At 40.5% G+C, this 25,620-nt stretch overlaps 1 protein-coding gene across 7 annotated transcripts in view; it reads left to right on the forward strand.

The window, feature by feature from the left end:
• MEGF11 (multiple EGF like domains 11) overlaps positions 1-20,311 on the forward strand; it is a 433,182-nt gene extending 412,871 nt beyond the window's left edge. For 2 of the 7 annotated variants that reach the window (XM_074294764.1, XM_074294767.1), the window contains 8 exons: positions 463-591; positions 1,681-1,914; positions 4,698-4,813; positions 7,625-7,691; positions 8,449-8,550; positions 11,621-11,677; positions 16,277-16,331; positions 17,009-17,211. In XM_074294764.1, the coding sequence (XP_074150865.1) occupies positions 463-591; positions 1,681-1,914; positions 4,698-4,813; positions 7,625-7,691; positions 8,449-8,550; positions 11,621-11,677; positions 16,277-16,331; positions 17,009-17,063 (815 nt within the window). In that variant the 3' untranslated portion in view covers positions 17,064-17,211. Of the gene's footprint in view, positions 1-462; positions 592-1,680; positions 1,915-4,697; positions 4,814-7,624; positions 7,692-8,448; positions 8,551-11,620; positions 11,678-16,276; positions 16,332-17,008; positions 17,216-17,861 lie in introns of those variants that run through there. The other 5 variants (XM_074294766.1, XM_074294768.1, XM_074294769.1 and 2 more) reach the window with 3 other exon arrangements.
• Positions 20,312-25,620: the final 5,309 nt, after the last annotated feature.

A 25,620-nucleotide genomic window follows, 5' to 3' on the forward strand; every position in this document is an offset into this window, starting at 1 on the left:
CCTTATCTGTTAGCTTTGCAGCTGAAGTCCAGTTAATGACATGCTTTGGCTCCTTCCCTGGGGATCTTAAGGTACAGATAGTCCAGTCTGGAGAGAGAGATGTGATAAACTACAACAAACCTCATGAAGAATTTGTCTTTGAGGCCCCTGTGAGGTCAGAGGATCAGAGATCTGGAGCTGAAATAATCTCAAAGGTTACCTGACCCAACCCCCCTACATTTTACAAATAAGGAAACTGAGGCCCAGAGTTCAGCGACTTGCCCCAAGGCACACAGATGACAGAAGTGAGGTTTGAAATTTGTCCTCTGTCTCCCTGCCTAGTCTTTGCCTGCTGGGCCATGCTGGTCTGGCCTCGCATCCCTTGTCCCCAGTCCCTGCCAGCCTCTGCTCCTTTGTACGTGTCTGGGTGGAGGAGAAAGCAGGAGACATGTCTTTTTTTTAACAATTCTGTCTGTGCTATAGAGTGTTCTCCAGGAACCTTTGGCTATGGGTGCCAGCAGCTGTGTGAGTGTATGAACAATGCCACCTGTGACCACGTCACTGGTACCTGCTATTGCAGCCAGGGTTTTAAAGGCATCAGGTGTGACCAAGGTAAGACAGACTACATGGTCCTGCAACATAAAGCAGGGAGAAGGTTCTAGATGCAGGAAGTGTCCTGGTTTAAGGTAGAAGGACAGAGAAAATCCCAGGAAGTTGGGAAGGGGAAGAGATGTCTTAGATTTGGTCATGGGGAAAGAAAAGAGGGTTCCAGATGGAAGGTGGGTCAGAGCCTGTTACAGCTACACTTAGAGAAGTTTCTGATTTGAAATGACTGAAAGTCCTTGATCTCTGATTCTGTTATAAGACTTGGGTATTTATTTAAGGTGCAAGAAGCAGCTAAACTGAGTGTTCTAAGGAGCAAATAGAAAACGATACATGGGGTAACACACACAGAGAAACCAGCATCACAGATAACCTTCCCCTTTGACCTTCTCAGGCAAATTAACTGCCAAAGTCATAGTTTGGGGATTGAAGGGTAATCCCACCGAACTCATAATCACATTCCAGTCTCCATTATCTGTGCAACAACAGAGTTGAAGGACATTTTTGTTTGGAGTGGGGAATATAAGGAATTCTGAATGGGCTGGTTTACTTTCCTCCTGCTTGGCTCATGATTTCTTTCTTTCTTGAACAAGAGGAGTCTCAGAAGCTCCTGGGGATCGTAAGGAAGCCAGTCTGGAATAAAATAAATTTTTTTTGGCCACAAAAAAGCCATAGTGATAATCCACAAATGAATAAAAAAGAGCTGACTATTCTTTCCAGAACTGTGATAAATAACTCTTGCCTTTATTTTTCTTAATATTTTTCAAATGGCTTTAATTTCTGACTCATTTGATTCTCAAAATATTCCAAAGATGTAGGAAGGATAAGTGAATATCCCCCTTTTTTTGAACAGATAAGGAATGGAGGCCTAGAGAAATAAAACAGCCCATCCAGGTTCACATAGTCCTTGTGTGGCAGGTCAGCTAGGGTTCCTTGTCTCTTGCCTCCGGATATAGAATTTAGCCAAAGAGGAAGATGGTTTTAGTGATGGTATTTATGACTCAGAAAAAAGAAAACTCAGGTTGGGGATGTTGGAGGTATGGAGCAGGAATGCTGTCCTGAAGGCTTATGCCTCCTCCCACACACTTTGCCCCCCAGCTGCCCTCATGATGGAAGAGCTTAACCCCTACACCAAGATCAGCCCAGCCCTGGGCTCAGAGAAGCACTCGGTGGGGGCCGTCATTGGTATCGTCCTGCTACTCCTGGTCATCGTGGCCCTGCTGAGCCTGTTTGCCTGGCACCGGCAGAGACAGAAGGAGAAAGGCAACGACATGCCTCGGGTCTCCTACACGCCAGCCATGAGAATGACCAGCACCGACTATTCGCTTTCAGGTAAGGACTGTACGGGACACACACAGATATAGGGCCTTCCCGAGATTCTGCACACCCCGCAAACCCGACAGAGGGAACTTCACTTCGCAGCTCCTCCCCAGAGGTGAGGCTCTCAAGGCTGACTTGTGCTCCCAAGGTCAGGATTTGGGGGCTGACTTAAGAGAAACTAGTCTCTGAAAAGCTTGGCAGAAATACTAAGCCGAAAGACTGGGGTGACCCAGACTGTTGCAATTCTGTTATCAGTTTCCTCCCAAGAACTCGCATCTTGTGATTCTTCTCCTGAAGGAGGAGTTGAGACAGACATTCCAGGAAGGAGGGAGGAGGAGGAGGAAGAATACTGGAGCCTGGAGCCTTGAATGACAGGAAGGGGCTGTTTTGAATTCTCCTTCCTTTCTCATCCTAATGCCCTAAACAATTGCCAGTGCCCTACTACCCAGGGTCCCTCTTCCTTACAACTCAATGCCAGCCTTCATTATTATAAAAATTCTAGTTCTCCAGACTTCTGCAGAAGGTTAGCCAGCCAAGCCCCCTCTCCCCACCCCCCTGAGGGTTAGATCACAGGGCAAAGCATCCAGACTCTTACTCTTCTCACTCTATAGCCCTGGAAAGGGTGGGGGTTGCGGGGACAAGGAAGTGTCCCCAAAGGCTCTCCATCATACTTTTTTTTAATGGTCTTTGGAAATCCCAGCACTAATCTGAAGCTTCCACAATAAGTGCTCCTCTGAATGATGAGCATAATGTTAAACCCACTTGAGAAGAGACAACCTAATACTGATTATGGGGAGAGATGACTTCAGTTGGATTGCCTCTGCCCCTGGAGTTAACTAGTTCCTCTTGCCTGTGTTTCTGATTTTCCCAATCACCCTTGTGCTTTTGTTGTAGTTGTTGGGTGGGGAGAACAAAGAACAGGGAAGGGGAGTCTGAGAGATCAAGGCATATTTGGCCGGGAAAGTATAGAAATCAAATCAAGTGCATTTAAGCAGTAGAAAGAGCTGGATAGTGGGCTTGCTTCAACCCCCAACTATCATCCACCCAAGCTTAAAGGGGTGGGGGGAGAAGGGGGGGAAAGCTGGCTTATGTCATTTTTTTAGATTAAATTAATATAGAAATTGTCCCAACTTGCTCCCACTTTTCCCAGACCCTCTCTGTCTTTTTCCCCTTGTGTTTCCATTCTCTGCCCCCAATTCCTTGGCATCTCCACTAGTGTCTTCTCCACCCTATCTCCTCCCCCATGCCTCTCCAACATTTGCTTCTTTTGCTCCTATTTCTGCCTTCTAACTCCTGCCCCTGTTCCCGAGTCTGTCTTCTTTCATAATTGTTGTATATAACTCTCCCAACACTCTCCCTCTGCCTCCATCCCCCACTCCCAGCAGAGCAGTCGGCTATGACACCTGTGTGTATTCAAAGCTCTGCTTTTTCATTCTAAATTCACTGAAGCAAACTTCCACAAGATGTCAGCAGAGTCAAGAACACCCCTATTTTCTACTGTGGTACACCAGAGACCCGTCACAACTTCCACTGTAGCTCTACAAATCGGGATGCTCCCTTGTTTCCCCCATGCCTGCTGCTCTGCAGTTTTCTCCTGCTCGGCTAGCACCCTGCAGCAGTTATCCATGAGAGGGTCAGAAAGCACCTCTGTTCAGTAACCAGGCTAAGGACGAACATGGGTCCCTTTACTATCAGCCAGAGCAGGATAGAGAAGCAAAGGAGTTGGGAGTTGAGGTTTAGGATCCGATACTGTGCCCTCAGAGGCAGGATGGCCTGGTGGGTAAAGGGCTGACTTTGCACTCAAGCAAACCTGGAGTTGTCTCCCTCTGAGTATTAGCAGTGTGACCATAGACAAGTGTCATGTAAGACCTCAGGGCCACTAAATAACCTAGGAAAATCTACAGATAAGTTGCTGATCTGTATCTGTGTCTTTCAAGAGGGAGTTCTTTTATTGGGACTTCATGTTGATGAAATCCCAGGTCTAGGGGGGAAAAATGTGTGGCTTTGTGCTACTAATCTTATTAAATTGTGGTTTATGACCCCATATGGCATCTTATAACTGAATGTGGGGGTCACAAAATTGATTTACTATCAGTAAATGTTCCATCTGTATACCTATTTTATGTAGCTATATACCCAGGGCCACATAAAAAACTCTTGGGCAAAAAGGTGTTGTGAATGAAAAAATGTTTAAGAAGCCCCCCTTCAGACAGTCAAGGATCGGCTTCTTTCTGAAGGGGGCGGCAATTTCTCCTACTTCTCATCAGAACCAGGATCAGGGGAACTCTTAAAGTATGAGACCACTTGTGATGGGCAGGGAAGAGAAAGGATTAGGTTGAACCTATGGATGTTTTCTCTTCCTCCTGGAGACAAAGGTTCTCCCCAACATAGCAAGGGATCATTCAGACACGTGTAATTGATTATTAGTGCCACATTCTCTTTGGTTTGGGGTGAAGGGGGCTGGTTTTGAAGCAATCTCCTGAGTCGAGTCGATATTAGAATTTGCAGGCTCATTTGTCACTCCTTCAGCTGCCAAACTCCAAAAGTAATCCCAGTGTCTTCTTCTATTCTGGGTAGTCCAGTCCAGGTATCCAAAGGACGCATTCTGGGAGGGAGAGGGAGGATCTCTATAAAATATACTTTTGGGACATTCAGGAGCTTGGAGAAATGTTGGGGGCTGGCTAACTTTACAAGGCACTCTTGGGTCCTCCCCAAGCCATGTTTTAGTGCTATGGGGTGTGTCCCTGGGCTAGGGGGATTGGGGGTGTTTGTGTGACACCTTGTTCTCTTCCCAGATGTGTCTCAAAGTAGCAGCCATGGTCAGTGCTTTTCCAACCCCAGCTACCACGCTCTGGCATGTGGGGTGCCTTCCGAAACAGTCAGTAATTTGGACAGGAACAGCTCCACTAAGGTACCTGTCATCAGATTTCCACTTATCCTGCAACTTCCCCAGTCTAGCTCCTCTTTCTTTTAGAAAATTCCCCAGAGCTGCTCTTCTCTTTTGGGCTACATGTGGGCAAAAAGTACAGGCAATATGTAAACTTCTACATGAACCAATGTGTCACAAGTTACTGATAGCCGGTTAGTTCTGTTGATTGGAGCACCATAACAAATTCCAAATAAACTCGGCTCAAACTTTGTCCCCCAATCCCAGTTTGTATAACCAAAAGGATAGGATAAGAACATAAATGGCTCAGTGCAAATCCACCCCCACTATGAGAAACAATGCAAAGTTTATTCCTTAATGGATTATCTTGTTTGTACATAAAAGATAGCTTAATAATTGGCTTAGTGATATATCTGCAATGGTCATATAATCCTTCATAATATTTTTCAAAGTGCTTTCAAATTCATTATGACTTTAGATCTTCAGTCTTTCAGTGAGGTAAGCAAGACGAGAGAATTTTTATCTACATTTTACAGATAAGGAAAATATGATCTAGGATGAAAATCACATAGCTTATTGGCAGATTGAAACCCATGTCTTTTAAACTTATTCTCATGTTCTTTATGCATATGCTTGAATGCCCATTTCTTGAACAAGTACACATTCAAAGATGCACACCTTCACAAACCGCTTTCTTTGGACATACAATAATACTTTTTCCTGATATCAGACCCTTATTAGTATGTGAAACTGGCACTTCTTTCATCACAGTGGAATATCCTAATTCTCCCAGAAGTAAGCACAACAGGTATTATTACCTCCATCTATAGAGGAGGAACTCAAGCTAGCAGATCAAAATGGGGGAAAAAATAACCCCCAAACTAGACCATAATCCAACATGGCAATTCAAGTACTTCCCCATCTTTATTGCTAGATCATCCCTTATTTTCTCTATTCACATTAATTCTGGCATATTGTTGAGATATAAACAGCATAAACTAAATGCTAACAATTTTAGTACAGTTACAGATGGGTTCTCAGGCCCCTTCTGTCTCCTAATCCTAGTTTTTTTATGATTCCTCTTCACAGCTGGCTTCCATAAGAGGCCCTGGGTTTCAATCTCACATGATCTTGGCCAAGGCATTTCCCCTTTTGTGGCCTTAGTTTCCTTATCTGTAAAAGGAAAGTATTGGACTAAATGACTTCCAAGTCTTCTAGCACTAGACACATGATAAAATAAAGTCAAGCCAGCGTGCCAAATGACAATCCTACAGGAAAGTGATGTTAGGGGATCAAATGGCTTCTAATGCCCTTCCCAGCTCAAAGGCTTACCTGCTTGGAGAAGATCCAAGTCATAGACCCTTGGAAGTGGGACAATTAGAAGTACTTATGGGGGCAGCTAGGTGGCGCAGTGGATAGAGCATCAGCTCTGAATTCAGGAGGACCCGAGTTCAAATTTGGTCTCAGACACTTAACACTTCCTAGCAAGTCACTTAACCCCAGCCTCAGGAAAAAAGAAAAAAAATAGTACTTATGGTTTACCCACAAACATGGATGCAGGAATCAAACCCACATCTCTTCCTCTTACAACATACAGAGATGGGAACAAGCACAGTAGGAAGTTGATAGTAACTATTTGAGGAACCCTGGACCTCCAGAGTCATCTTGATGTTTTTTCTCAGGTGATCTGGCCATGGAGAAATTGACCCATCCTAGCAGCTCTGGCCCACAGTGTCTACAGTGCCACCCCAGCTGTACCTCAAATCTAGAGAGTTGAGTTCCTAACTCCAAGCCACTAATAAGAGTCTTCATTTCCTTACTTGTGAAGTGAGGAGGGTTGAGTCTCATAATGTTTTCAAATTTTTCAAAAGCAGAATCTACATGAGGCAGTATGCTGTAATGGCTAGAGAACTGAACTGAGAATTAGGAAGAATCTAATCCCACTTCAGATACCTTAATAGCTGTGTGACCCTGGATGGACAGGCTATTTACTCAAGCTCTCTAAGCATGTTTCCTCATATTATATAGATAATAGTGTGTAAACATACCCACACGTTGGTCATGAGGGTCTGATGAGATAATGGTGAACATGTGTCAGCTTTAAAAGCACTATATAAACATATATTTATCATCAACATCTGAAAAGGGAGACCCCTGAACATCAGAATAATTTATTTAGCACTGCAGCCTCTACCAATTGCTCACTCATTCCCATCAATCCCTTCTCTCTGCTTTTATTCGAAAGTGGCTCTTTGAGGGAAGCCCAGGCTCTGTGGTAGTTGAAAGCAGAGGCTTCATCATAGCTAAATAAAGCAGAGCAGGCACTGATGGCGTCCAGCACCCAAACTGTCCTACTAGGAGACAAATAATTAAGCTAGATAAAAGTGTATTTCCCTAATTTGTTCCTGTAGGTGTTTCTCAGTAGAAGCATGATGCATAGGCCATGTCACAGTGACTTCTCAGCAAGAACCACTGTGGCTCTGATTCTTCAAACCAAATAGCCCCCTCTCACTCTCCAGAATAGGCCCGAGAATGTTTTCTTTGAACATGCTTCCTCAGTAGGGATTGGGAATCTGTCAGGCAAGCATAATCATACTGGATTATCCAAGTCCTTCCTTGCCTCCCCCTGCCCCTGGACCTGCCAGCATTTCTCCCATTCTCACCACCAGTGGAACTTGTTACATGTCTTCAAACATAGAGCAACCAGGGTGGGCAGAGGCCATTTTATTGGGTCTGGGATTTGAGGGAAGGGGACAAGGGACTTGGTATCCTTGAGGGAAGGGTTGGGGTCCGGATGATTCAGTGTGTTAACCCAGTCTCCTGCTTTCCAAACAGCTCAGTAACAAATCCCTTGACAGAGATACGTCTGGGTGGACACCTTACAGCTATGTGAACGTGCTAGGTCAGTAAACATGCCCAGCCTCAGCTTTCAAGTCCTATCCTCGGAAAAGCTCTTGGGATCTAATCTTCCTTCTCCCAGAACTCTTATATTGGCAGAACTTTGGGCTGCTTCTCTTTTCTTTGTCCTAGGGGAAATGACACAAATCAGGCACTTGTCCCCAATATATGATGTGCCTTTTTTGGGAAAGGCATGTTGCTGAAAACCTGAAGTAGAGGAAGGGAGATTGTGGGGGGAGCAGTGAAAACAGTCTATGGCAAAATGGCCTATGATTTCCTTCAGAGAGGAGGAAGACCCATGGCTCCTTCCTTAGATCCTAATAAAAACTAGGCTCCAATGGGCAGGATTGAGACATATGTAAACATATACAAAGTTTTTCCCTAAATCACATTGAGGATCCTAAATCTGGAAGGTCAGACAACTGTCTCCACTTGGGCTAAATGCCACTTTGGATAAGAACACTGTTCCCTGGGAAAGCCTTTTACTTGTAGTCTGCAAGAGGATGGGTACCATTTTCAAAATGCCTCCTTTTTGTCTCTTACCCTTGCCTGTCCCCAAGCTGCCTCTCTCTTAAAGCACCAAAGTTTATCACCGGCCACCTTCTCCCCTGTAGTGGACAGAGAAGGGAACAAAGCCATCTTTAGCGTCTATGATCAGGCCTCCTTTGGAGTGTCTCCATTATCTTTCCCTATAACCCTATGTGTCTCATACCGTAGGGGCTCTGGGAATAATAGCTCCTCCCTGTCATTCCTCTCACTAGACTCCCATTTCCAGATCAGTGCCCTGGAGGCCAGGTACCCGCCCGAGGACTTCTACATTGAACTTAGACACCTTGGCTGCCCTGCTGAGCCAAACACACCAGGTCAGATCCCATTCCACTTTGCCTACCTTTTATCTCATTCCACCAAGCCCCAAGATGGAGCTCTCTCTTCCCACACATCCCTTGCTGAATACCATGCCATGAACCAATCATTTCCAAGCAAGTGTGCCCTGTGCCTTCACATCTCTCCCCCCCCCCCCCCCCAATTCTGGTTCCTGATTGTTCAATGTGGCCAGTTCTTCTATGCAAGTTGGAAAAGTAGCCAGGATACTCATAGTAAAGGTCTTGAAGTGTGGCAATGGAGAGAAGGGTACTAATGATCAATTCTATTACTTATCAATACAGCATCTAAAGCACATGTTTCATTCCAGGATGCCTTCTTGTCACTATCCAGCATGCTTTTGGGTCTTATTACCTCTGCCCCCCTCTGCACTCCAAGTTGATATGAGTTCCTAAAATATAAAATTCACATGAATATGAAGATGAATTAAATATAATAAGGATGATAAAACACATGATAATTTCCAAAGCCAAAGAAAGGCTTTGGGATTTGTGTCTTTTTGTTCCTGTCCATTAGCATGGATAGTTGAGATTTGGTTATCAATCTATGGCTCTCAGGATCCTGAAGGAGTGCCCCAGATCCACTGCCAACTGGGGTGCCTTCCTTTCTTTCCCACCACTAGATGTAAAGTATAGTTTTTGTCAGTGGGTGCTCTCATCCCCATGCCTGTCACCTTAAGGCCCAAGGAGACTGTGGTTCAAATGAGAGAGCAGGACTAAGGTCTCACTGATTTTATGTTCATCATCATCAAAATAATCATAAATTATCCATTATACTTAATGAATATTCATTAAGCATACAAGAATAATGTGCTCCAGAACTAGTAACTTGGGAAAGAAAGGAAGAAGAGGATAATCATATTCACTGAAATTAAGAGAGGTGGGAGAAAATGGGGAGCTAGGAATAAATAAGTCAGAAGGAATGCTGAAGAAGGAATAAAGGACATCTATGTGAACACATTCTCAGCAAAGACATTTCATTGGTCTTAGAGCCTTGACTGAACTGGAGCTGTTCCTTCTACAGCTGCCCCAGACTTCAGGTTCTATACACAGCACGAAATAATAGAGCTTCAGATTGTCAGCTCAGAGGAATAGAGAGCTCAGATTTTATTCCTCTAAGCAAGATCCCCAGTAGACATAGGTACATGTGTGTAAATATTCCCCAGTGCTGTGCATGTGCACACACACAAAGGTTTACAAAGGGCCTTATGTAAGTTAGTTCATTTGATCTTCACAACAGCTCTATGAGTTAGGTGCAGAAAGCTGGTCTCAAGCTCCTAGGTCTACTGCTCTATCTCAATATATCTAGGATTTGTTTCAATGCAAACTCACCCAGCTTAAAGGGAGACCAATTCTGGCTTTCTTTTGTAGGAAATGCTAAGAAACAGCAAAAAACAATGACCTGGTAATCAAGATCTGCAGCCCAAATTCCCAATACATTTTCATTTTTGTTTTATTTTGCCGGTTCTTGGCAGGAGTGATATTAGATTATGATTGACCAGGATGGCAGACTGCTTTAAGGCACAACTTCGTAGCATCCAATCACAAATAGTCTGTGTTGCAATAGAAAAACAAATGAAAGAAGCCAAGACATCCAAGTTCTAGGACTAAACTGCTTTACTGCATAACTCAAGACAAATCCCTTAAACTTTCTGGGTCTCAGTATTCTCTACAAAAGGCAAAAAGTCATCCCTGACACAAGCACTGCCATTAAGCGAACCATGTTCAACTCAATCCTGGTTCATGTATGTACACTGCAGATAGAAATACTTTTGAGTTGGCAACATCAGCTAAGATAGAATTGTTCTTCAAAACTGCATTTGCAGTCCTGATTTCCCAGCAGTTGGCCAATAAGAAACACTTCCAGATGGCCCTCATTCTTCTCATTTCCACCACCAGCACCTTGGGATAGGGTAGAGAAAAAGTCTCTTCATTCTTTGCTGAGAACCACCAGGTTATTCTAAGACTAAACCACATACCTGCAGGGAACAAAGGGTCTAAAAGTCCAGTTTTAAAGGTTATGAGTGGAGAGAAACCTCAAAGGAAGATCTTCAATAAGATTTCAGAAATCTAGAGACACAGTTGGCAAATAGCCAATTTAATACTTTAGGAATACTTTGGCAACAGTGCCCACTAGTAATGTTGGGAAATAATGCCTAAAAACGATGGCATCAGACACTTCCTTGTCCCAAGGGGACTCCCAGCTTTGAGGGCCCCGGAACTTTAAAAAAAGGTATCTAGGTATCTTGTCTGAAATGGTATTGGAATGATGTCAGGGCAAGGGATTAAGCTGGTCAGAAGTATTATTTTCACCTCTCTAGGCTTCTTCTCATGAACAATACCATTGGTTACTTACAGCTTGTCCACATAAGAGAGGTGACTAAGTTACATGGGAAGTGAGGGCCATCACAGGAGAGCCCTTGGAAGGACCATCATTATCCTTAACTCAAGCTCAAAGTTCAAACCAGAAACACAATCACTCTTACAATTAATAAGCACTGCTTTTTTCCATAACCAACTCTCAATTACTCATTAATGGAGAATCCAAAGTAGACCATGAAAAAAGAGATAATCATTTAGCTAAAAAACGCCCACTTTTAGGTGACCTGTGTCAATCTAGGCTCTTCAATAATAAACAGAGTCTGGGGCAGGTAGAACCCAAGTTGGTATCTGGCTCTTGTGCGTGCATGGATGCATGAAATCTGTCTGCTTTCATAACAAATCTACGTGACTTTGGCTTATCCATGCCTCTTCCTTCTTCCTTCCTCCCCTCCTCATTAGCATGGCTAATTGAGAGCTGGCTCTGCTGCTTTTCATGGCTGAAGCAATTTTAGGAGATGGAAATTTTCTACCATGAAACAGTTCTATCAGAAACACATTTAGTCATAGGGGAAATATAGGGAGTAGGGGTGGAGGAGGAATGGTGACTGCTCTCTGGCAGGTAAGAGAGGAAGCAAGTGAACCATCTGCCACCCACAACCCTTAATACTACTCACTTACGATACTATTTCTTTCTTTTCCCGTTGTATGCTTTTTTTTTTTTTTCCTGCAGGTGCTTGTGGGATGGATAGACGTCAAAACACATATATCATGGAGAAAGGTTTCAAAGGTAGAGTATCCGATGCCTGATGTGCCATTAGCAAAGAATTTAGCTGGATTAACACTACAGACCAGACATGGCCAGAAGTTCCTCAAACCTCAGAGAAATCGGCACATCTAAAAAAATAATCCACAACACCCTGGTTCTGGGTAATTCTACCTAGAAGGAGCAAATGTAATAATTCATTTTTTTATTTCAGTTATATCTGCTTAGCAAACTCTTGTGGGTTATTTTTATAGGTACCAACCATGTAGAATGCCTTTATAGCCAAACAATTAGTGTGAGCTAAATCAATGAAAAATTTGAAATAAAGTCAATCTATCTGCCCCAGAGCCTTCCTGTCTTGAGCTAGAAACCTCATACCTTTTGCCCATCAAGGTATGAGAAATGAAAATTATAAATCCTTAACATCCAAAGGGGCCCAATCCTCTCCCCTTCCTTGAACAAAGAATCTATTTCCAGTGACCAAGATGAGAAGCAATAGCTGTGCCCTGGGCTTAGATCATACATCAGCCAGCAAGCATTTATTTAGGTCCTACTATGTGGCAGACAGGCACTGTGCTAGACAAATACAAAGGAGATAATCTTTACCTATAGAAGCCCCCAGATTTCTAGAGCATTGAGAAACATGTAGAACAAATGGAAAGTCAAATATTTTTCCTCCTCTCCTGAGAAACTTTGTCCTCTTGATGATAGCTAGTGATTTTGCTTTCTTTGGTGTAAAATAAAGGTGATATTATACTACCTATCTCAAGGGGTTGTCCTAAGGCTCAAATAAGATAATGCAAGTAAAGTGCTTTGTACACAGCAAATGCTATATAAATGCAAGTAACCTTGACAAAAATCTCCACTTATTCCTTAATGATGTGGAATCAAAAAAGACCCAGAGTTCACTTCTTGCCTTAGCCGTTTTAACTGGGTGACTTTGGCCAAATCACTTGACCTCTGCCTGCCAGTAGAATAAGGGGTTGGACTTAATGACCTCTACAACTCTTGTGGGCCACAACCAATAGCACAACTTTCAACACTAGTTGGGCTGCAGGAAGGAATTTGCCCCAGGGCACTGAAGGAGCTGCCACTAGCCTTTAACAAGCAAGCTTAGCAGCTAGTTTGTAAGAATAATTAGCTAAAATAGGAAGCTACCAGATGGCAGAGCTTCTTCCCCTTAGCAGAGTTCCTCCTAGGCCTGGTCTTCCCGTGCCTGGACTCCACAGCAGCAAAGATGAAATGTCCTCGGATCTCCATTCATGGACTTTCTCTCCCTTCACTCGATTTATCCTGGATAAACTGATTTTAGGAAACAGTTTAATATTATTTGCTCCAGGCATCAAAACTGCTAGTTACAACTCTGATGTCAAAGATTTGCGTTGATGCAATATTAACATAAATTAGCACTTTGCATTTTATAAGGGTTCTAAACTGTTTAAAAGTTATGAAGTCAGGACCACAATACGCTAATTCTATAAGAGCACATGCTTGCTTGTCCATTTCATTCTCTCATCATGTCCACAAGCTCCCATGGACTGCAATACAACAGGTAATACTATAAATAAACTGAACCACTCATGGAAGGAGGCTGAAACAAGTCTAGACAGATTGTTAAATGGGTAAAACTTTTGTTGTGTTCTTATTAGAGTTTCCTCAGACTTCACGCTAGAGAACATTTACAATAAATAACACATTGATAAACCTCCAAACTTTAATATCAACAGGGCAAAGAAAATAAAGAACAGACAGCTTCAGTCCATTCCTTTTCCCATGAGGTGATTATCAAAGAGATGAAAAGACTTTGAAAATACCATCTATGTAATAATCAGATGATCTAATGTGTTTTACGTGATGAAAATACATTCTAGTCATTAGAGAATTCGGTTTTGTTATCATGGATATATACTCAGACACAAAAGTAGCTATATAGGAGATATAATAGGGTTTGAGAATAAAGACATAAATGTAGAAATGCAAATGCTCTAGGAAAAAAAAAAAGATGGGGGGAACGGAAGGGAGAAGAGAGGATTCCAGAGTTCCAGACCTTAAATATTATTAGAGACATGAAATGAACAGTGAACCAAAAACCCAAGCACTTACACTAATCACAGACCCTGGGAAAAAAACAATAATCTTTAAAATTTTTGGAGAAGTTTCCTCTCAAAAACAGCCCACATTTTGTCTCAAAGAGTTTCTATGCTTCCATCTAAATATTGCCACCACAGCATCACAATCCATCTGTTACCCTCTCTTACTACTCCTCACTCTTCTATTTCTCCGATATTTTGAGCTAGCTACCAACATAGCTATGGTAATTCCAATTCCTTCTGATTTTATGCTCCTAACACTCACCATTTCTTGTTTCCACCCACCTCTCTTCCCCCAACAGTGACTTTGCCACATTCTAGTTACCCAGGCCACTGGTTTCTCTTTCAATTTCTTCAATATGCTCCAACTGAAATCCTTGGTCCAGCTCTCTTATCTCTGTTTGATTCCAAATGATTCTTATTTCTCCTCCTCCTGGCATAAATTCTCATTACTTCCTTCATGCAAAGCTCTTTTCATTTCGTCCAGGAACCTGCTTCTCCCTTAACTTCTACCAGCATGTTTCTCACTCCATCCTATCTAAATTCTTCCTCAAAATGTTGCAACAGGTATACCGCAGGGCCCTCTGGTAACCAGGGAAGATTGCCATCCTGGGGGAAACACTCATCAATTCCAGAGCCAGGCCAGTTCCCTCCTCTACTCCCTTCTTCTCATGAGAAATGGATGCTATGCTTGGAAAGAAGGCATACGGTCAGGTTATAACAGCAGCAGTGGGAGCAGAGAAAGGGATTTTGGCCCCAGCTCTAGGACTAACTTTACTGGTACTTGGTTTTCCCCAAGTATTTGAAATGGGGAAGAGCACCTGGGATTCATTTATTCCCAGTGTTTGAATCGATTATTCACCTTATTAACTAGGCATTCTGCATCACAAGATAACACAACACATTTCTCACCTCAGCATAGGGCCAGGTTAGCAGCACTGATAAGTTAGAGCCAGTCTCAAAATGCCTCAAGGTGGAGACCTGGGGATACTTGAGGAAGTATTTTTAAACAGCTGTTTATTTAATCATATAGATGGGCAAGATGGTGACTCAGCAGAGGAAAAGGGACAGCTGCCTACTTTTTCCCTGCCCCCTGCCTCGTCTCCCGCCTGTTATAGCTCCATACTCACAGTGGGGAGGTTTGGTATACCTTTTAGACTTCACACTTTTCTGATGGCCTCTTTCTACAGGCAGGATAAAGGGGGGAGAATGGGGAATAAGAAGAATGTAGGTTCAAAAGATTGGGGAAACTGCTACAGATTTTTGTTTCTGATCATAGAGACCAAGAAATACAGCTTCATACTATAATGAATAAGTGTCCCAGGCTGGCTGGAGCAGAATAGTTTACTCTAATATTCCTAGAGCTAATTTCCACCCATACTTTGAATTACTGAAACCATTTCATGTTTCCTTCCTCAAGCTTAAAAGAAAAACAAGCAAAAACCTGCATATCCTCTTATAGGAGGAAGTGAAATCAAAATGAACGTTTTGTAGTGCGGAGGTGAGGCTCATTCATTAGGCAAGAATTTCAAGACTGACCTATCTTTAGATCATATGACTTACATGGGTTTGTTTACATGGGTTTATTTCATTAATCTTTTACATTTTCCTAGGACGACTGAAAGTGCAAAAAAGGGACAGCTGGCTTTAAGTCTTTTAGCCACAGGAAAAATTTTCTGATCCATTTTGTTTTCTGATTCTTGAGGAAACAGATTTGTCTAAAACCTCATGTATCTGTCACTTGCATTGCTGAAGTTTGGTGATATGCTTAGCTAAAAGGCACCCAAAAACAGAAAATAAAAGCAAGGGAATGTTCCAGGAGAGAATGTTCTTCCTTTCTTTGGCACTTACTATTGAAAGTAAGCCAAGTCAATGAAATAAATAGCCATGTGTCATATAACTGTGGTCTCAGCTAAATTGTAGACTCAGACAAGTTTACCTGTCATCAGAGATACCTGCACTAGAACTGACAGAATTAGGAGAGAGGACCTCATTTGTGAATATCATGGAAACCTTCAACAGGGCTGGGGTGAGAAGAAGGTGAAGAGGACCATCTTGCTCAAGCTACTACAGTTTGAGCAAATAGCTATTCACAATGTGGCCTGTCCCCTCTAGATCAAGGAAGGAAAAATCCTTGGATAAGTCCAAGGCATAGGTTGTCACCCACACATTTATACAGCCAGGGGGAGTCACTTGGGTACTACCACTCAGTACTGCCCTCACTATCAGTACTCCTAAGCTCTAGGGGGAAAAGTTATGTGCACTAACTACTACACTGAGCAGAGTGATATAAAAGCTGGAGGATCACAAACCCGATTTACTGTCTAGTCAAGGGGTTCTTAATGATTTTTAGATCATGAACTCCCTTGGATAGTCTGATAAAGCCTAATGTTTTTAAATGTCTAAAAGAAAATATGTGCAATTAAAAAGGAATATTTATGCAATTATAATGAAATAATTACGAAAAGGAATAAAAGTTCATAGACCTTAAGTCAAGAACCCTTGAATCTAGTTCAACCCTCTCATTTTATAGATGGGGAAACTGAAGCCACAAGGAGGAAAGTGATTTGCCTTTTAAGATCACACAGGTAGGTAAACAGGCAGAGGCGGGATTCCAGCCCCAGTGGGAATCACTGTCCAAGGCTCCTCGTGGAGCAGTTGGCTTCCTCTTTCCCCAGTTCACACAAACAAGATGGCTCCCAGAATAGTCCTTTCCCTGACATGTATTGGAGTCACTCTAAGTGGCAGAATGGAAAAAGCACTGCTTTGTAGTCAGAATTTGGGTTCAAATCCTGCCTCTGAAATTTCCTGCTTGGGTCACCACAGGCAAGTCTCTTTGGACCTCACTTTCCTCATCTGTAAAAGGAAATCCCTTCTGGCTCATATATAACCCTATGGTTTTTCTTCTCTTTCCTATCAAATTGGCCCTGCAAGGTCTCCGAACTTAGGTGTTATAGACTCCCTTACCCACCTCCCCCCCCACCAAAAAAAAAAAAGATGGTGTAGAGGGAAAGAACAACCAAGTCTACTTGGGAAAGTAAAATCCAAACCCAGTATGTGGGTCTGCCCTGGCTGTGACTTGAGATAGTGATCTTCATATGGCTTCCTCTCCAAACATTTAAAAATGTTGTCCATAACAAGTGCCCTTTCAGCTCCCCTCTGCTGAATCACTTTTTCAGAAGACAGGTTGGATTTTGGGCTTTAGCTTTCTGCATGTTTTTCTGCTTGTAACTTTTAAATGACACGAGTCCTTCTTGTTCTGCAGATTACACAAAAGAATCCGTAAGCAGCTCGAGTACATGCTCTCTCAACAGCAGTGAAAACCCCTACGCCACCATCAAGGATCCACCTCTCCTTCCCTGCAAGCCCCCAGAGAGCAGTTATGTAGAGATGAAGTCACCCGCTCACAGGGATTCTCCATACACAGACATGCCCTCCTTGTCGACATCTAATAAAAATATATATGAAGTTGGTAGGTGTCTTAAATAACTCTGAAATGCAGTGAATAAACTAAGTAACGATAAGGCCCCCTAACCCATCCCCCTCTTTGCGAGGGGAGGGGATAAGAGAACTTAGCCCACTATTCCAACACCTTACCTCCCAGGCCTGCCCCTTCTCTCCTGGGCCAATACTACTCTCAAAAACACTTATGATTTGAATGCAACATAATAAGTATGTATAGTGGGGGAAATGTGTTCCCCAGCAATTTGTGGAAGTTTTCAACTCAAATTCATTACTAATCTGAGTGACCAGATGTGTTTCTCTTTACATCTGAAAAATTCATCAGTCCTTAGTTTCATGTCTAATGACCTCAGGCTGTGATTCCATCAGCTTGGGAGGACTGACTGATGAAAGCCCCATCTTCAGTATTTTAGAACTTTAGGATGGGATTCGGACTTGGCATTACTACAACACACTTTAGATAGAGTACCAACATGATGACAAAGTCTCATTTCTAACTCTAATACTTTGGTTTACAGAATAGCTAACATTGACATGAGTTTGACAACCTCCAATTCCCTCCCCTAGCCTGCGTTAAAATAATCCTTCCTCTTCTTCCCCCAAGAGGCAATTAAAGCTAATCTGTTCTCTGAACTCATTTTTCACTATATCCTTAGAACCCACAGTCAGTGTGGTCCAAGAAGGCCGTGGTCATAGCGCCAGCTATATCCAGAATCCATACGACCTACCTAGGAACAGCCATATTCCTGGTCATTATGACCTCCTCCCAATAAGACAGAGCCCTGCCCATGGACCCTCTCAGGACAAACAATCTTAAAAAGGGATAAACGCACTTGCGATGTGCTGTACTGGACACACACTCTGATTCACTGAAAGAAGACAATCCTTTGATTTGAAATAATGGTTAAACAAGGAACACTGGTATGCACCAACTCCTGCTGCATGATCGCTTTTCACACTCTCCACTAATGAGCAACTTCCAAAGAGACTGGAATAACTGTCCAATGAAGCTCTTTATATGGTCTACCCCCAAAATTATACAACTCTCTGGACTGTGTTGTAACAACACTTTACAAGATGAGTCAACACCAGCTGTACAGACAAGTTGAGACATGAGTGGAGAGCTAGTGGAACATTTTGGGGTTAAAAAAAGTTATAAATCCTGGGGAGAATGTAAAGGAGAAGTGAGGGTGGTGGAAGAAAAGGGAGGCATGGGGAAGGGGAAATACTTTAAAAGCACCAATTAATATGGTACCTGTCTATTTGGGCAATGTTATTACTATACCCATTTCTTTGATATTCTTTTGTAGTAAGTTGTTTTTTATGGTCTTCTTCAGTTATCAAGGTATAGAGAGATGCCTCATGCCATCATATTATCAGTGCATCAAACAGCTATGACTATATTCTGGTTTCATCAAATTTCAATGGCTCCAAGTCATAGTCTAATTGTCTCAAGAATTATGTATGTCAACTCAAGTGGATTTCTTTTAATAGTTTTAACAATTTAATTTCCCCCCCTTTTGGCCTAAAGATAGTTATATAAAAGCTGTGACTTTTACAGAAAAACAAACATTTCCAGAGTAGAAACTTTCTTCTGTGACTAGAGATGGTTCAGGATAGTTTTACCAACTACCATCAGATACAAACTCTTGGCAGTGTCAACCAGTTTCATTAAGATCTCCTTTGATCTGGATCTATTTTTGTACAACACCTCAGTCATTCTACTTAAAATCTAGCTTTCAAAGAAAGTTTTAAATAGTCATTTGTGGAACACAATGAAAGGCACCTACAAAATATCTATAAAGTCTGCCTAAATTTTTTTTTAAGTGATAATCTTTGACATTTAAACTAAGAATACTTATTTTCAAGCAATTCTTTGTAAATTCTAAATTTAATGTAGTACAGAGTCTAAATGTGTAAAGTTAAATGAGAGGCAGAATTAGGAAGTTAATTTTAAACCCCCCCCAAAAAAAAATCCCATGCCACAACTGTACCTCGTCATTCTCCAATATTGATCCATTCAGCAAGGAGCACTTCCATGGAGTCCACAAAGAAGTAACGAAATGACTAGTGAAGACAGAACTGTTTCTATATGGAAGCAAGAGAGTTTCAAAGCCCTTAATGCAAATGATAATCTGCTGTATAAAAAAATTAATAGTTAAAGCATTAGCCAAGAAAGAAAAGCATTTTTCCATACATAGGCTTAAATGGAAGCAGATTTTCCCATTGTGGGATGATACACAATATATACATGAATGCTGCATGTATGCATGGGAGTAAATGGGTGATCAGCAATAGCAAATTTTGTGTTCCAGAAAAGCCTTATAAAATATAATTCAACGTTTATTTTGTAGGTCCAGGTAACTTTTACATAAATATATGTACATATTATATATATATATATAAAAAAAGATTTACCTCAATTTCAGGGCAGCCAATATTCAATTATCTTTATACTGAAGATCAACAAAACATGGATGGGTGAAAAGATAGGTAAGGCAAAATTTAGCCACCATTTGCAAAATCTTTCTTAAAGTCGGCAGTTGTGCTGCTGACTTACAGCAAGCAACAGTCTTCAAAATGTCAAATATTATCCCTTCTCCCTTTTCCTAATCACTGTCCAATAGAGGTATTCTTGAACTGGCCAACAGCCAGAATCTAGTCACCCAAGAGGAAGAAAAGGTAAAAAAGCACCATTAACCTGAAGTAACTTCCCAAAGATAATTGAGGGTTGACTGCAAAAAAAAGCTTTTCAACCATATGTTGGCTATTGTTAGGTAACTGTCTAGCATTAGCACAAACAGGTTCAGCTGCCAGCTTAACCAACCAGGTACATGCTATTTCTGTAGACTTAACTGGAAACTTATAGAGATCCATTCCTTTGTTCCAGATGCTGTATTTTCAACCAAATGAAGTGATATGCATAGAGTTAAAAAGAAAACACACATACACACACTGCATGATAGCATTAGATTAGAAGCTAGACTATGAAATGGCAATACTTTTTTAAAGACAAGACAGATTTGTAATATATTTGTTCACTGTGCAAAGGTACTGTACCTTGTACAAAATAAAAATGAATTCCTCTCAACCTGTGTTCCTCAAATTGCTTTGATTTACAGATCATAAGAATTCTTAAATAGCATTATAAACTGACTATATTTCTAGATTATACTTGATATGAAATAAAGACAGGACTAATCAAAACCCTATTTAAGAATTTGTCATCATAAACCAATGCATCTTAAAAATGAAAAAGGAACATCTAAAGAATACAAAGTCTTTTTTTGAAAGGTGAAAAAAAGCTTTGGCATATTATCATTCTTGAAAAATCGTATATGCACATAACTATCACACACAAAGCCCTTACTAGTCTCATTGCATTTGAAGGGATGAACAAAGATAACCATTGCTGCTTGTCTTCAGCTGAGGGGAAAAAAAAAAAAAAAAAAAAAAAAAAAAAAAAAAAGGACAAAGGTACTTCTATGGAAGGGAAAGTTGAAACCACCTCATTTACATACATACATTTGATGAACAGTTTTCTTCTTTCAAAAGTTAACCAACAGCATAGCCAATTAGGGATGTAACTGCTTCACTACTTCTTAAAATTCTAATTAGTAAAGTAGCTACAGGAAAGTTCTGTAATAAAAATGCAGACACCAAATCAGAGCTTACTGAATTCAGTCAAAAGATACAAGTTTTAAGATTTATCCCTGGTATTTTCAAAGCTTTTATGTGTAATCCATTTAAAAATCATATTGAAGTAATTTGAATTCAGTTTACAAGGCTTAAATGGTATTTAAGAAGTAATTCCAGTTTGATAGTGTCTAAGTAAAAAAGAAAAAAGATAATTTATGCCATTGCTAAAAGATTAATATTCATCATAAACAAAGAATAACTTGAGAGGTCTTGCTGATTCTCAATAGCAAGGGCTTAATATTCGAGGGAAAGACTCATGTAATGAAGATTTATGGTTCAAAAAGAGTATTTCCCAAGAACATTAGTTCATTACAAAGACAAGATGGTGAACACTACCAAATTCAGTAATCAATGGGGACCACTGCATGCAATACTATTAAGTCAGAAGCTAAGTGGACAACAGCAATTACATTAGTTAGTGACCTATCTGATTAAACCAAAATTATTTACTACAAAAGAAAAGTACTATACTATACTGGAGGGAGGGAAAAAAATAAGCTCTTTTCAATAATCACATTTTTTATTGTTTTTTTCTAATTAAAAGTGTACAATGATCTACTAGACTATCATCCAAATGGAAGTAAAATTGGATGATGGGACAAGGTCTCTAAAGCTTTAGCCTCTTATTAAGTTATCATCCTTTTCTGGGAGGAGTCAAATCCTGTCCTCAAAATATGTAGCCAAAAATCACATGAAAGACAGTTATTTGATTAAAAAAACTTTTATGCATGCGCACCCCACCAATTTTTACAAAACTGCCAAGTTGTTAGAGAATGCTAAGTAGTGACTAACATCCTTCTTAATCAATCAACAAGGACATGTATGTTATATGCTAGACATATGAGTTGACTTCTTACTGTACTTTGTGTCACTTCTGTTTTTTGAAGGCAAAGACCATAAGCTCAGTTCTTTTGTCTAGCATTAATGTTAGCAACCATGAAAAATTGGTTATATGGTGAGGGGTAAAGTTGAGTTCTCAGGATGAAATCCTACTCTGAGAAGGGAAGTTCATGAGTCATTGTTTCAAAACTGGCCTCACTGGTGATTGAAAGCCATGTAGTTACCTCTACTTGCATTTATAGATATAGTTCATGTATCAAGTAGAGTTGAGTCTTTGCTTGATATATTAATAACGGCAGAGGGAAGTGAAGGGAATCAGCATTGTATAGCCCTTACTATGTGCACTATGCTAAGCATTTTTACAATTATGTTATCTTCACAACAATCCTGTGAGATAAGGTGTTATTATCCCTATGTTTTGTAAACTAAGGGAAACAGGTTAAGTGACTTGTCCAGGATCACACAGCTAATTGTTTGAAGCTGGACTTGAACTCACACTTGTGAATTATGCTCCAGATATTAAGGCCTAGCCTTCACCTAAGATTACTGAGACAAGTATTATTTATAACCTTCACTAGTTTGCATTATTACCTAAATATCCAAACAATACTACAACATACTAAGCATATACATTTGTTTACATCTAGATATTAGCCGTTGATTGTATCTCCTGTACAATCTACAAGATTTTAAAAGCAAAAATGTAATAAATGTAGAGAATATGAAAATTCTTATCTTAAAAAAGTTCTTGCATAAATGTATACTTACTTTTTAAGAACATATGCCAACAATTTAAAAAACTAGAATGCAGAGTACAAACATCTTCCAATTTACAGTTTCCATAGCAGCCAGTTCCACAGTAGTACAATACACATGATTCTTGGATACTTCCTACTGCAACTGAAAGTCATGCTACAAATGCTGTGAAATGTTCTTACTTAGATGGAATCAGCAGAGAAAGGAATGAATGTTTTAATAAAACAAAAGCATCTTGCAAAGAATGCAACTGATCCTGTAACTAGCTTCTGAAAATGTTGTTTTTTTAATGGTAATGTTTTACTAATGTCCCTGTATCTTTAATTTTAAGATAAAAACGTTGTGACTGCAACCAAATCATTTAAGGGAAAACGTAATCTGACAAACCTGAATCTGAGTTGGAGTATAACTTGGTTTTAAAAGATAGGAATCTATCCACTGAATCAGTCAACTAAAAAGTACCTTAAAGAATTCAAGTCCCCTTATTTTATAGACAAAAATAATATGCTCACTTGTATTACCCTTTAAGTTTTACACAATATCTTACTTATAAGAACCCTGTTAACTTCTTTTTGATTCTCCAACTGTCCAAATATGCCTTCTTACTTTGCTTTACTAAATAGCTAGTTAGCATTTATAGGTCACTTTAAGGTGTTGGTGTTGTGTTCAGTAGTCAGACTACACACCATGATGCTTCTGTTATTCATAACAATCAAATTGTTATGTATATTTCTTGTTTAACTGTTTTTTTGAGGTTAATACAACTCTTTGACCCCATTTGGAGTTTTCTAGGCAAAGACACTAGAGTGGTTTAACATTCTTTTTCCCAGTAATTTTACAGATAAGGTAACTAAGGAAAATGGGGTTAAGTGACTTGCTCACGTCACACAGCTAGTACTGAAGCCAGATTTGAATTCATAGAGATGAGTTTTCCTTACTTCATGCCCAGTACTCTATCCAATGTGCCACATAGATGCCACTTTTAGGTTTACAAAGCACCTTACCCCATCTGTTTTGATCCTTTCAGTAAACCCTGCAAGGTTACTAGCCCCATTTTATAAATAAAAAGGTTAACTGACTTGCCCAGGAGCACGATTAGAACTCAAATCTTCCAAGAGTCTTATCTACTATGTCACCCAGCTGCTATTTAGCTCATTTTCATTTCTCACATTCTATCAGTTGTCAAGTAATTGCTTCTACCCTTAAAACATAACTCATATGACACCCCTTTTCTGTACCCCTAGACCAGTGATCCTCAAACTTTTTAAATAGGGGGCCAGTTTACTGTCCCTCAGACTGTTAGAGGGCCGGACTATAGTAAAAACAAAAACACACTGTCTCTGCCCCTCAGCCCATTTGCCATGGGGGGGGGGGGGGGGGGAGAGGGGGTGTGGCAGCATGGCCCCACATCAATTCAAATCTGGCCCATGGCCGTAGTTTGAGAACCCCTGCCCTAGTCCCTCTATCCTAGTCCAGGTCTCTCTTCCCTCTTGCCTGTACCAATGTAAAACCTGCTACTTTATTCTATATTTCACAGCTGCCAAACAGATATTTTTTGGGGGAAAGCAATCAGGGTTTAATGACTTGCCCAGGGTCATGCCACTAGTAAGAGTATAAGGCCATTTTTGAATACAGATCCTCCTGCCTCCAAGGCTGGTGCTCTATCTACTGTACTACCTAGTTCAGGGGTTCTCAAACGACAGCCTGCAGGCCAGATGCGGCTGCTGAGGCCTGGTTATGACAAATGGGCTGAGGGGCAGAGACAATATGTGAGGTTTTCTTTTTACTATAGTCCGGCCCTCCAACAGTGAACTGGCCCCCTATTTAAAAAGCTTGAGGACCACTGACCTAGCTGATCTCAAGTTTATTTTATTAAAACACAATTCTGACCATGTCACATTTCTTGCACTACATTTCTCTCTCCTCCAAAACCAGTAACATTCACAAATTGTAATAGCTCCATAGCCTTCCTTTCCTGGACACACTCTTCATCATTGGCCTGCTAGCTTTTCACCCGCTCCATAACATTTCATTTATCGCTCTTTTTCTCTGGCACAAGTGGCCTTTCGTGTACTCTCTGTGAATAATTGCAGGCTCCTTTTAAAGCACACTCAAGTATCATTTCCAAAAGAGTCTTTTCCTGAAATATGAACACTCTTTTCTTGAAATTATTTTAAATTCACACAGAGAAGCACACACTCCTTTTTTAAGGACTTTACACTCTAGTTGAATGAACTTTTTGTTTTTGTAGCTCTCATATAGTGAATATATCTTTAATGTCACTAAATACTTAATGTTTACTGAATTGAATTGAACCCTGTAAAGAAGGTGACCAAATCATTATTAACCCCATTAATAAGAAACTAAGGCTTCAAAAAAAAAAAAAAAAAAAAAAAAAAAGTAATTTGTCCACGTTCACACATATAACTTCAGAACAAAACCTTTTAACTCTCAGTTAAGGCCCTCTTTCCACTTTAAAGTAAAAAAGGTAACTGTGATGGAAATATGTCATTAAAATTTTAAACTTAGCATTATTCCTAAAATCTGCCCATAACAAAATTTAGTATAGAAACTTGATGTAGGCCATTACTAGAGAGACATGCTGCAGTCCATTTACACTCACCACTTATTTCTATTTTGTTCTTTGCATTACCTACAATTTTGACTCTGCTAAGACTTGTGCTCCATGATTCACAGAATTACTAAGAGAAAATTGTTTGTGTTTGTTTCAGGGAATATTCTTGTGATCATGGAATGCAGTATGTGATGCCCACTCACACTCACACTCTCTCTCTCTCTCTCTCACACACACACACACACTCTTCTCTCTGGATCTGGGACAAAAGGCATTTTTCATCCATTCAAATTTTTGTTATTTTGAGTAATGGTTCATTCTTTTTTTTTTTTTTTTACTAATGTCAACAATCTAAAAAACATGACAAAAACAGAGTTCATGCATATGTTTTGAAGATAGTTAAAAAAAAAGAGATCATGGTTCAGACTTGTTAAAAAAGGGAGAAACAGAAACCCTAACTTGCAATTCTTTGTTGGCCCCAACAGTTAATAGCAAAATAGAAAAGCCAATATTACTTTCTTTATACTAGTAGTAATAAAAAATAA

This window comes from Sminthopsis crassicaudata, chromosome 2 (genome assembly GCF_048593235.1).
Source record: "Sminthopsis crassicaudata isolate SCR6 chromosome 2, ASM4859323v1, whole genome shotgun sequence".
Taxonomy (NCBI): Eukaryota; Metazoa; Chordata; class Mammalia; order Dasyuromorphia; family Dasyuridae; genus Sminthopsis; species Sminthopsis crassicaudata.